This window comes from Macrobrachium rosenbergii, chromosome 43 (genome assembly GCF_040412425.1).
Source record: "Macrobrachium rosenbergii isolate ZJJX-2024 chromosome 43, ASM4041242v1, whole genome shotgun sequence".
In the NCBI taxonomy this organism is placed as follows: Eukaryota; Metazoa; Arthropoda; class Malacostraca; order Decapoda; family Palaemonidae; genus Macrobrachium; species Macrobrachium rosenbergii.
The window spans coordinates 55934261-55946770 of NC_089783.1; the positions used below are offsets into that span (position 1 = coordinate 55934261).

A 12510-nucleotide genomic window follows, 5' to 3' on the forward strand; every position below is an offset into this window, starting at 1 on the left:
ATTAGAAACAGATTCTTTGTACTAGCACTATGAAAGTTAAGAAATTTAACCCTGTGATCTGTTAAAGTACCTAATGCTAAATAATCAACCCATCAGGTAACTTCAAACAATTTAAAATATTACTTCCAAAAAGATAACAGTGGATATTTTGTGCCTGTACAACACTGTGTAGTAGAAACTTTGGCATTGAGGAGAATGAATTAGGAATTAGTGGAAGGATGTGGTGTAAAGAGATTAGAAGAGAGATTGAAATTGTCAGGACTTACGATGATAAGGGATGAGGATCAGTTGGTCAGAAAAGCAGTGAATATGGAAGTAGCAAGATGAAGACTTGTAGGAAAATCCAAGAAATCATGGGGAAAGGGGTTGGTTGAAGAAGTAGACGTGGTGGTAGTTTGGGTAGAAAGAGCATGGGACATAGAAGTACATCTCTCCCCTCCCAAAAGGAAAAGGCTGACTTGAAAATACTTCTGGTGATATTCTTGAATATCTTCTCTCCTATTCCAGTTGTGTGTGTTATATGTGGTGCTTTTTATGGTGTTAGCAAGAATTTTGTGAATAGTTTAAGTATGGATTAATTCTGTTTGCTTGTGACTTCATAAGAAAATTTTCCTGTATCTATTCCAGGAGAAATTGCCTTGTTGCTGGATCGACCAAGAGCTGCAACCGTTATTGCTGATGGACCATTGAAATGTGTGAAATTAGATCGTGCCAGGTAAAACTAATTTTTTTGCAGTTTTCAGTTTTTGATAAATCAATTTATAGAGTTACAACATTCCCCTTGAGTACAGGTTGTCTGTGCATTAGTGCCTGGAGCAAAGATTACCTATTATCTTTCGAGTAATAAAGTCTCTTTTGGGGAGGTTGTTTACTGTGAAACTCAAAGATTATACTGTAGACTGTAAAATTGGAGGTAAATGCATGTTGTGTTATTGATGGTAAATGTGCACAAATTGAGCAATACCAGTACAGTACTGATAGTACTAATAGCAAAGCTTTGATGTTGTCATTATCACCATTAATTTATATTTAAAATTTCAAAAGAACTCTTAAGAAATTTAATAAGACATTTACCATTTATTCTGATTTGATTCGAATAATGATAACACTGACTTTTGTAAACCATAAAATGATAAAGTAGTTGAAAACGGATATGAATATATCTAAATACAGCTTTAATCAAAATTTTAATATTTCACTTGATTATCAATTCCCAATTATGTCATCACTAGGTCATGGTGCATGTACTTCAAAATGGTGATTTATTTAATTTGAATTCTGAGTCATCACAGTTTTGGAAAATAAGGTGATTTTAATCTTTATTTGTTATAAATTTAAAATATTGCCATAGTTTTCGTAGCAATTTTGTCACATTGTTAAGGGGGTGTGTACCTGTTGCGTGTAGAAATTCAGTATTACTTGTAAAGTGGGAATAGGTATAGAAAAAATATTTGCAGTAATTGTAAAAATGGATAATGCTTTTTAATCTATTGCAATACAGGCTAGTGTCTTGTTTTAACTTATGAAACTAGCGAGAGCATTAAGCTAAGAAGGAAAAGGAATGATATTGCAGGACTGAATAACTGTGTGTTATCAGACACTGGAGCAAAAGAGTAACAAGATCTTGACTGTAGAAAATCCCAAGAAGTGTGGCTGGAGAATGTGACGGGGCCCCCAGTATTTGCAGTTCACAAAGAATTAAAAGGATTATCATAACTTTTTTGCCCTTATTGGTATAAATGTAAATACTATACAGGTGATTATTTATGTTGATGTTGTAATTTGGGCTATTTTCTGAATGTCATACAACTAGCCTCTCAAAGTACAGACACTGTACAAGGTTTTAAAGAAGATATGTAACTCCCACTATCAGAGATTTACAGTAGTGACAGAATGATGATTATTGAGCTAAAAAAAAGTTTAAAGGACTGTGTTAGTGACGTGAGTTTTCTTTCAAAGAAACTAGAATTTATTTTTTTCAAGTATTCGGCAATACTTGTAACAACAGTTATCATTTGCTTTATTATAACCAATCCCAGTGCCTTAGCTGGGAATGCCCCAGCACTTACATTAGTATGGTCGCTAATCAAATATTCTGCCTAACATCATCCTCAGAAATTTGTGAAGGACTGTTGACGTCACAAGCAGACTTAGATGCTTCCTGGATTCTCAAAAGTCATTGATACAGTAATGTCAGTAACTAATAATGCAACAAAATTTTTTTTTTTAATGGTTCGAGAAGGATGATGTCTTTAAACAGTGTTCCATGCAGATGAAAAATATCTGATATCAAACTTGAATGTTAGCAAACAATTGAAATTACACAGCACACAGTATTATAACTTCATTTGCTACAAGGGAAAATGTGCATAATTTTTATTTTTTTGATGCTTTGACTGTTGTATTGGTTTGTATATTCATTTTCAAGCATGTTCATAACATGAAGCAATGTACAATCGAACATGTAAAACTTGAAGATCCACATTACTGAATTTAACACAGTGATGCAATACTTTTCACAGCAGAATTGTTTACATTATGGGTACCAGATAAGATTATGAAAAACTTGCCACCATGGGAATTTTAAATTTTCAGTGACTCTGGAGGTACATTAGAACCTTCAAAATTATCATAAAAATACCCCTACAACAAATTGCAAATTAGTTTTTCAATCTACAATATGAATGATGAAATATGTTGGGTCCCTGCACCGTTAGCTATTAAAGAAAATGAATAAGCTGATAAAGCATCCACAGCTGTAATTATGACAACTTGATAAAATACTGTACACTGTACAGGTACCTATTTCTCTTAATGACTCATCACTACCTCTAAAAGCTATCGTGTCTAGTCAGTGGCAGTCAGCTTAAGATAATGAATCTGACAATAACGTAATATAAAGATTAAATCAATTACTGGTTTGTGGAGTAGTTCATTCCAAAAACAATGCCATAGTGGAGTAATATTTTAATGTCTGTGACTTGGTCTCACTCATTTGCCCTAGGGGTATTTGATGAATAACCCACCTGACCCAATCCCTGAATATAGACAACACAGATGATTATCAATAGTCAAATCATCAACCAACAATGTATATGAAGTGTAGGAAACAAATCCTTGGAAGAAAATTTGTCAGTCTTCAACATACTAAATATCTAATATACTAAGGACAAACATCTGGTCTAACTGACAAGGTACTGTTGTTTTGGTGGCTGTGTTAAATTATTTGCAATTAATAATGGTGATGATGATGATAATTTGTGGGCTAGAAACTAAAGAATTTGGTAAAAAAGTAGGTTAGGGTAATCAAAATGATTCCTACCCTTGAAAATTTTCTTCCTTGTTTCTGTGGTTAAAACTTGCACATGTTGCTTATTGGATTCTTGTAGATGTAAGTTAGGATGTGTGCATGAATTGTACGTTGTTATTTATTAGGTCAGAAGGATAGAGTGTCAATTGCTTACATCAAGGTGGATCTTGTACAAACACAAGATGTAGCACAAAAAACTTCATATTTTTCAGTTTCACTTTGCAAGAACAACATGAGGAATTTCTTTCTAAAAATGTAACTGTACATCGCCAGTGGGCTCAAGGAAAAATTATAGGAAGTACTAAAAGAAATATCACATTTTTATAACCAAAACTCTTATTTTTGTAGCAATACGTGATAAGATTTTCATCTGTCATGAGTAACCTTAGTTGCCACTTGTCTATCCATTGTAATTGTTGTTGCAGTTGAAATGTTAAAAAACTAAATTTATGGCTGTAGGCAATTATTGTTGTCAGGAGAGGGTTATTTTTATTTTTAATATGTTTTTGTTGAGATAATTTGATATTGGTATTTTTCTGGTGTTTTCATGTAGATGTTTTCTATTGTTTTGTATTCCCATATTTCCTTTTTTATGTGGTACTGTACAATCATTTCTATCCAATTTTCATTACACTGTTTTCCTTCTCATTAATTTCCTTTGTTGAAAGAAAAGTAGCGTAGTCATTGGAGATTCTGAGATTTATACTCTGTGGAACTGGGAGATTTTTGTCTTGATCTTGTCTTCTATTTCTTTTCAGATTTGAACGTGTTTTGGGTAGTTGTGCTGACATTTTGAAACGGAACATAGAACAGTACAATTCCTTCATTGCGTTGACTGTTTAAAATCAATGGATGCTCTAGAGTTGAACGGTTTAATACTATGTACACAAGTTTAGGCTGGCCTGTAAGCAAAATTTTATGCTCCTCTTAGGTGCTTCATTATGCTAATTTCATAAGGCCTGAACATCCCTACAGTCCAGGAAGCTCCTTGATTCATAATGTGTACAGTTGCATCATAAGCTTTGTAAGTAGTATCATTTCTGCACAGATTTTATAATCAACAGTTATCTGTTTCATGGGCCAACACACTGTGTGTGGAAAAGTGACACATTTAGTCTAAATATAATCTTGTAGTGTTCCATGTGGTTCTAGGGGCCATATTTTGATATATTGTATAGGAAGCATTGTTTTTGATGCTAGCAATTTATTTATGGAAATAACAAGATGTGCTCATTAAAAGAAAAAATTGTTAGCAAATATCAAGTCAATAAGTATATTTATTCACATGTTTTTTGGTTTTGAATTTATTGGCGTAAATCAAGGAAAGTTTTTCATGAACTGACATGAGAGAAACACTTAAGGTCCTGGAAGTGAAAAATTGTTTATACAAAGAATATTTGGTCCATACTGATGGGTTTCTCTTTGCTGTTAAAGGTCATCCAATCAAGAATCAAGTTTTCTTCGTTATTGCTTTCATGTTTTTGTAAGTCTTAATTTTTTTTCCTTTTAGCTGGGAATAAAGGTGAAGAAAAATCTTGGCAAAATGAATCGAAGTTTGTCATATATTTATTGGCAAAACGATTGGCGATGTAAATACTGTATTCAGAACGATGAAATTGATAAGATTGTGTATTGTTGATCATTGGACAGAATATATGGGAAAGGGCCTTTAGCATTTCTTTGTATAATTTTTACAGGGTGTTTCAGAGTTTTTTGCTATTTTCTTTTTATATATTATATATATAAATATTTACATATATATATATATGCAACTCAAGGAAACTGCTTACATAGTAATGTAGGAGCTGATAGCTTTTTCCTTGGTAACAGTCCAGTGTTGTTGTAGGCTTGTAAATGCAGTCTTAATTAACTAGCATATGTAATTTACAGTTACACATCACACTTGCAGTCTGACGATTAGCCAAACAGGCACAGACTTTACTGCGTTGATTTCAAATGATGTAAAGTCAGTATTTTCAGTACTTGAAAGTGATGTTTTTGATTGGTTTCCAAATATAATTAGCTTTTATCATAAGTAAATTTAAAGCTGTGTAAGCTGCAGATATCATGGGTAAATGATTAGTTTCTGTGTTGATCCAGGTCCCTGTAGAGTGTTGTTTATACTTGGCCATGTAATATACATGAAGTCAGGAAGCACTGTAATTTTGAAGTGTATTAACATTACTACATTGGATGTGACTTTTTCACTTTGAGAATGCAGTAATTGAAAGTGTATTGCTGGGAAAGCATCACATTTATGTAGCCGTTTTTTTTTTCTTCTTAAATATGCTTTCACATGTCCAGTCAACCAGTGAAAAAGCAATGATATACCCTACTTAATTATTGAAAACTCCTCTTTTTGACTCTGTGTTGCATATAAATTGTCACTAAGGGAAATTGGATAACTTCTCAGTATCTATGGCTCGCTTGCATTGCTTTGACATGCTTAGCTCAGCTCTTTCCATAGTGTATAGAGGATCTCTCTCTCTCTCTCTCTCTCTCTCTCTCTCTCTCTCTCTCTCTCTCTCTCTCTCTCTCTCTCTCTCTCTCTCTCTCCACCAACATCCTCACCTATTTTTGAATGCACCCCCACTAGGACACCTCAGTTGTTAGCTGAATAAAAAAAAATAAGAACTGTATTTATTTTTCATATTCACTGATGTCCTTGTGATATTCAGGTTAATATAGTGCCTAATGAATTGATTTCCTTGTAGATGACCTCTTGTGCATTATTTATCAAATCATTATTATGTACTGTAGTTATGTAACTTCCCTCACAAGTGGAGTATTTTTCTGCTATTCCTTTTGTTTGTCAGAAAAGTAAAATAGTATTTTAAGTGTTTTGATTATTGTTTTGTAGGTAACAGGAAAGTAAGCAGTATCATACAATCATACATAGATGTTGCAAAGATGAATGCAAGCAGTTATGTTGTTTTTTTTTTTTTTTTATCCTTTCATGAAATTAAGGCACAGTGAATATAATAATTGGATTAAGGATCCTGAATTACTGGTATGGAAAAACAGTGAACGGCAACTTTGATTAGTTATTTGATTCATCATTACAGTATAGAAACCTCTTGCGTAAAAAATTTTGCGGGATGGGTTAAGGTATTCATTAGGAGCAAATAATGCGACAAAGTATCGGAAATTTTTCAAGATACAGTAGATCTTTGAAAACATTTTTCATGTGGCATCCTTTACTCACATGATTGTATACATAATTATGGTGTTAATCAAGGTTAATGATGCAAAGCATTATCCGCACTTGAATATATTGTCAGATCAAGGCAAATTGTAGTTGCTTCTCCTCTGCAGTGAGGTTTTTTTCCATCTTGTTTTTGTTTCGAAAATCCATGCAAGAATTTAAAAATAATAATGAACTTTTAAGAAATTGGTACTATGGTGTCTATTGGGACTGGGATATTTATTGGGAACATAAGTAGATTGTAGCTTTGATCTGGTGTACATTAATTATGTTTAGAAATTTTAAAAGTGAAATGAATAACCTCACTGTGTCCACAGCTTTTTTTTTTTTTTTTTTTTTTTTTTTTTTTTTTTCAAACCTTAGAGCTAGACTAGAAATGGTGAATTATTGTGCTGTCATTAGAGTATATACCCTCCATGTGTCCCCCTGCTGGGAAGGGGGCCATGTAGAATAGCAAATGCTTCTGTGTCATCCTCAGGTTGGAATAGGTGAAGATGAAGGGAAGAATTACCACTAGGTATGCATGTTACATTATCCATGTCCCAACATTGAGAATGGTCATGAAGATTTACCTAGGCTGTCAGAGAATTGTCAACAGATCCTGAAGGGTTAGATCACTGCATTTCAGTGTTTGGAAAATACAGTACTATATTGCTAAAAATATTATATTACCCCAAAGATATATATGTGTTGTTAATCATTTCACAGTAGTCGTTGGTATCCATGGACTTCTGTCAGTATATAAATTATGAAAAATTCACCACTTCAATTTGCAACAAAATTTCATACATGATAAAATGGATGGGGAAGCATGAAAGAATTCCTAGTAAGTTTTAGAAGCAGTAGTGGTTCTTCCTTGAAGTCCTCAGACTAATCCTAATCTGTTAACCCTTAAAGCTCCCCTCCAGTTTGCTCCTGGTGAGTAGATGGAAGGCTCCCACAGCTATTATGTGCACAAAAATTTATATATAAATATACAGTATATACTTAAATATTTACGGTATCCACAAACTGCTCATCTTTAAATCTCCTTTCATATGTCTTGCATGTAAAACTAATTGGAGGAACAAATTACTGGCTTATGAGTTTTGAAAGGTTTTTTTGAATAAAATTGGATTTTCAAGAAAATTTTATTTTGAAATTTATATTTATTTGTAAAGCAAAGTGAGATGATGATGATTCATTTAGCAAAACCTTTCTCATTGATTTTGGCTTAGCTTCTCCAGTGGGTAATCCTTTAACCTTGTGTATTACTGGATAGTAATATGAGGGATTTAATCATCATATTATGAGGTACTGCATTTCAGTACGAGACTTGAAAGTGACATCATCGTTTCTAAGCATACTGGTTCTTTTAGTGTAAAAACACAGGTACCAAATTGTAAATCTGAGAATTGGATTTTTTTTTTATTTTTCCATACAGAAGTGGTTAGTAGTCATATAATTAAAAATTAGCTCTTTATCTTTTGTTGTAACAATAGCTTAGTAGCCTTGTGTACACATTACTCTTAAAAGCAAAGATGATAATAGCAGCATCTTGTAATACAATCTTAATTTTTCATATGTAGTGATGTCAAAGTTTAGCATTTATTATTATTATTATTATTATTATTATTATTATTATTTTATTATTATTATTATTATTATACTTGCCATTTCCATTACTAATAATGTGTATTATTTTGGGATGAACTCCAAACTAAGATGGAAAATATTTGCAATTTAATATTTGAATAGGTTATGCTAGCGATGTATCGAGTGAAGGATAAATTTTAGGGCACTGCTTGAAAATACAGTGTATTGTCATTTTTTTGTTTCATTTTGTTTGTATAATTTGTTTGCACTGATTCCTTAACACCTGTTTTCATCAGTGAGTGGAAATGTAATAGACATGTAATTGAAGAGCTTATTACTTTTAATTTAGCAAAGAAATCTTAGATTGAACTGTTAACAGTACAGTACTGAGGTGTTTTTATTGAACATGCATCATAACTTGAACAGTGCCAAACAATCTTTTGTTAATTAAAGAATTGCAAAATTTTATAAATATTAGTAATAGTGGTCAATAATAATTTGTCTTTTACTTTGTAGGCTTTTGTGTCTTTAATATATGCTGCCAAATAAAGTTTGAAGTATTTGTTGGTGGTGTTATTGGAAGAGACCCAATTGATACTTCAGGTAGGATATTTATTGCAAAAACTATGTATATTCATCCACAGTTTGCGATGGGTTGAATTATGAAGCCAGGGATTTTTGCAAGTAGCAGGCTGGGTATATATTGCCTCTCTTGCCATTTCTCTGAAAGGAATACACACTCAATGAAAGAATACTTGTAAGAGTTATATGGCTTTACTTTAGAGCTTATATATTCTCTATTTGAGCAATGTGAGAGGGTTTTTGAATTGCTAGGGTATTTTCTTCCCGTTGAAATCAAATTAACATTCTTTTTCTTGTCATTTCAACATCATGTATTATCAACCTTCGCCAACTAGCTGTCCAGCCCTCTTTACCCATTACTTCATACATCAGATGTGGAGTTTTCCCCACAGGTTCGCCTTGAATCCTTGTACTTCGTGTCATTTACTTACACTCCCTCTTTGCACTGTCTCAGATATCAAGAAGGAATACCATTTTTGGGGTTGGAGTTTATTTCTAAATAAATAGTGGGAGCTGTGGTTATCTTGTCAAGTACTTGATTATGAACAATATACCTTCAGGCTGGGACTGTCTCTAGAAACTTTTGCATGGATTGGCAGGGATGGGTTTGTTTCTGTTTGATGAACAAAACATACCAGTGCAAATAAAACTATTTGGACTAAACAGTAAAATTCAAACTTATCTATCCAAAGGTCTTCCATGCAAAAAATTTTGAAGGTATGGATGGACACAGATACATGAGTGTGTCAGTGACTTAACACATACTTATTGTGGATCAAAGCTATAGATTCATGCTATCTCATTTGGCAGATCACATTTTTGGAGGAATTCGTGTACCGTAAAAAAAGTCTAGGGTACCAAATGGAGATACTCAACATATAATGAATATTATATAAAAAAATAATATACATTGAAACTTGCCAATTTTAATTTAAAATTTCTGGCTGACCTTACCTTTCAAGTGCAAGTTGGTGATATTCATTCCAAGATTCTCCCGCTTGAAAGTGGAGTTCCAAAGGGAAGTGTTCTTAGCATCCTTTTCACTCTAGCCGTAAATGATGTTAGTATTGAACTACTATTCAAAATAAAAAAAAATACATGGATAATTTGGTTACTGTATATATCGCACAGCAACTAAAACATAAGATATGCTGATTTATCATGAATAATGCTGTAATAAAAGTAGACACATTGGACCTCATCATTAGGTTTCCAATTCTTCCTTGCAATGACCACTGCAATTATACTTTGTAAAAATGGTGTCACATGCAACAAAGTGAAGGAACTTATTTTACAACCAGAGATCATTACTTAAACATAAGTTAAACAGCTAATGGCTGTTTTGATTATTAGTCTGTCTGCATCCCCCTTTGCTTGATAAACTCTGCAACTGGCAGTAAGCAGATGTTTAGAGAGGAGCTTGATAAATCTTGCTTTGATAATGGAACTTGTAAGTTGTTTTCTGTGACTACATCACGAGAAGGGGGACGAGCAGCAAGTTCCTACCAAAGATACGATTTGAGGCCATCTTCACTCTTAGTAACACGTGCAATCCTGTGGCATAACTGGTTGGGGGGGTGACAATAATTTGGTTCTCTTTTAACCAAATGTAACAAACGGAATAAGGCAGCTTGGGTGTAATGGCTCAACCATATTCTTCCGGCTAATAACTTACTTAGTAATAGAAAAGTTAGAAAGTACAAAGAAAGGTTTCAGAAATGAAGTTATACAGAGAGCGGCACTATTATATGCAGACGATGGATTAATCCTAGGACGGGACACCCTCGAAGAAATAACAAAAGCAATACAAACCCATATGGAAATAGCAAGCGAATGTGGCCTCCGTATAAACAAAGACAAAAGTAATATACCAATATTCAATGATGAGCAGCATGAAAGACAAGAGCTTCAGAGAACAGATGAATGGACACAAATTAAAGCAAAGCAGAAAGAGGCAAATATGGCTCCTGCAGTCATCACTAAAAGCTGTAGCAGGCTGAAAATAGAAAAACTATCGGAAAGGATTAGCAATGATGCCATGGAGGTCATGAAACTCTGCGACAAGAAAGACATAAATGAACTGCAAAAGATATACAATCAAGTATCCAGAACAATTCTGAAAGCACCAGGTTACACAGCAAGTTGTGCGTTGATATCCGAAATGGTGGCCTCTTCCTTACCTTCCTTCCTCCCTGCCACTCGAGAGATAAGAATAAACTGTTCTATCTGAAACATACGGTACATTCGAGAGTGTTGGAAATAGGCTCCTATACGAGATAACCAGGGATCAATGCGAAAGCAAGAAACCCCCGTGGAATCTGCAAGTAAAAGAATATATGAAAGTATTAAGCATAAACTTAAGTAAAACTGAATCTCTAAAAGATACAGCTAAAAGAAATAATAAATAACCTGGACAAAAAAGCATGGCAGAGAGAAATCTATGACAAGACAACATTGAGAATCTACAGAAGATGTAAAGAAAACACAAGAGAAGAAATCTGGTGTGATAACACTGAAAAAACAATGCTGACCGGTAGGGCTAGACGAGGCACACTGGAGTCAGAAGATAGGAATAGGCTAAAAGGGGAAGAAGATACAGAATGTCTGTGCTGTGAAGAAAAAAATGAAAACTTAGAAGACCATTTCTTACTCTACTGTCCACCATATATATAATGAGTTTAGAAATAGATACAGTTTTGTGCATCAGCCATGTCAGGAAAACAAAGAGGAATTGATAGCTAATATCCTTCTATTTACAGATCCGCTGAAGGAAGGAGGAAACTGAAAACAGGAAAGAATTGATAATAAAAGGATTATGGCTTCACAGGGAGGAAAAAAACTTGAGCAGACACAAACAAAGGAGGTATAAAAGGAGCAAGGTAGGAGGAGCCGTTTCAAAGAATAATTTCGCTTGATACTACTATCACCACCAACCTGGGCCGGCGTTCCGTAGGTGAGAATCTCATTTTCCTTTCTTATTATCATAATTATTAATCTTATTCTTATTTAATCGCACTTCAAGCATATTTCGTCGATGATTTTGTCAATCTTATTGGTTAAAATGAAATAACACAATTTATATCATCCAGTAAGTGAGATTGTTCAGAGGACCGCGATCGCATGAGCCTATTTACCCTGACCGAGATAAAAGTGAATATTCGTACGTTATTTGCTGTAATTATAATGTAAATAACGGTTGTCTTTTATCATTTGAAGGTTAAATAACGCTTAAATAAGGGTTAAATAAGGCTGAAATGAGCGTGAGTTTGGCCGGCTCACGGCAAGCCTCCATGTTTAGATGTCAATATTACTACGTATATTTTAAATCCATTTTTAGCCTTTGATGGCTAAATTGACCTTAAATTAACCGTTTTTAACATATTTGGTTAAAATAAGGCTTATGTAAGGCTTAAATAAGGGCTAAATAATGCTCAACTAAGAGTTGTAAGGCTTAAATTCCTTCATTTTTGTCTATATGTATATATTAATATATATTATATTTATAAATCATATATATTTTATATATTTTTCAAATTAACGTTTTTAAATATATTTGTGTATTGTATATTAAGAGTATATTATTATATACCCATTTGTGTATTTTAAGGCCTTAGTTTGTCTTTTGTACTTAAATTGCCTTATATTAACCATTATTTAACCTATTTTGTTAAGTTTAGTTAAGTTTAAGAGTTAGAATAATGTTAGTATAGTCAAACAGTTAGGGCTATAGCATTGCTGGCTGTAGGTCATCAGGCTATGTAGCCTAACTGACCCTAGACTAGAGTAAGGCTGACCTTATTTAAATGGCTTCAGATAACATAATTACCTCGTATTGGAC

At 33.4% G+C, this 12510-nt stretch overlaps 2 protein-coding genes across 5 annotated transcripts in view; both read left to right on the forward strand.

Annotated features, from left to right (window-relative positions):
- Nucleotides 1-5107, forward strand: part of Pka-R1 (protein kinase, cAMP-dependent, regulatory subunit type 1) — a 178510-nt gene extending 173403 nt beyond the window's left edge. For 3 of the 4 annotated variants that reach the window (XM_067087373.1, XM_067087374.1, XM_067087372.1), the window contains exons 7-8: nt 628-715; nt 4069-4722. In XM_067087373.1, coding sequence (XP_066943474.1) covers nt 628-715; nt 4069-4153 — 173 coding nt within the window. In that variant the 3' untranslated portion in view covers nt 4154-4722. Of the gene's footprint in view, nt 1-627; nt 716-4068 lie in introns of all 4 variants that reach the window. The other variant, XM_067087371.1, reaches the window with a different exon arrangement.
- A 4905-nt stretch (nt 5108-10012) lies between these two features.
- On the forward strand, nt 10013-11345 carry LOC136829076 (uncharacterized). Its single transcript, XM_067087457.1, has 2 exons — nt 10013-10809; nt 11055-11345. The coding sequence occupies exons 1-2, from the start codon at nt 10489-10491 to the stop codon at nt 11343-11345; spliced, it is 612 nt and encodes a 203-aa protein (XP_066943558.1). The 5' UTR covers nt 10013-10488.
- The last annotated feature ends 1165 nt before the right edge of the window (nt 11346-12510 follow it).

Coding starts and splice junctions, on each gene's coding strand:
- LOC136829076 (XM_067087457.1), top strand. CDS start 10,489: ATGGAAATAGCAAGCGAATGTGGCCTCCGTATAAACAAAGACAAAAGT. Junction 10,810..11,054: donor TGAAAGCACCAGGTTACACA/GCAAGTTGTGCG, acceptor AATCTCTAAAAG/ATACAGCTAAAAGAAATAAT.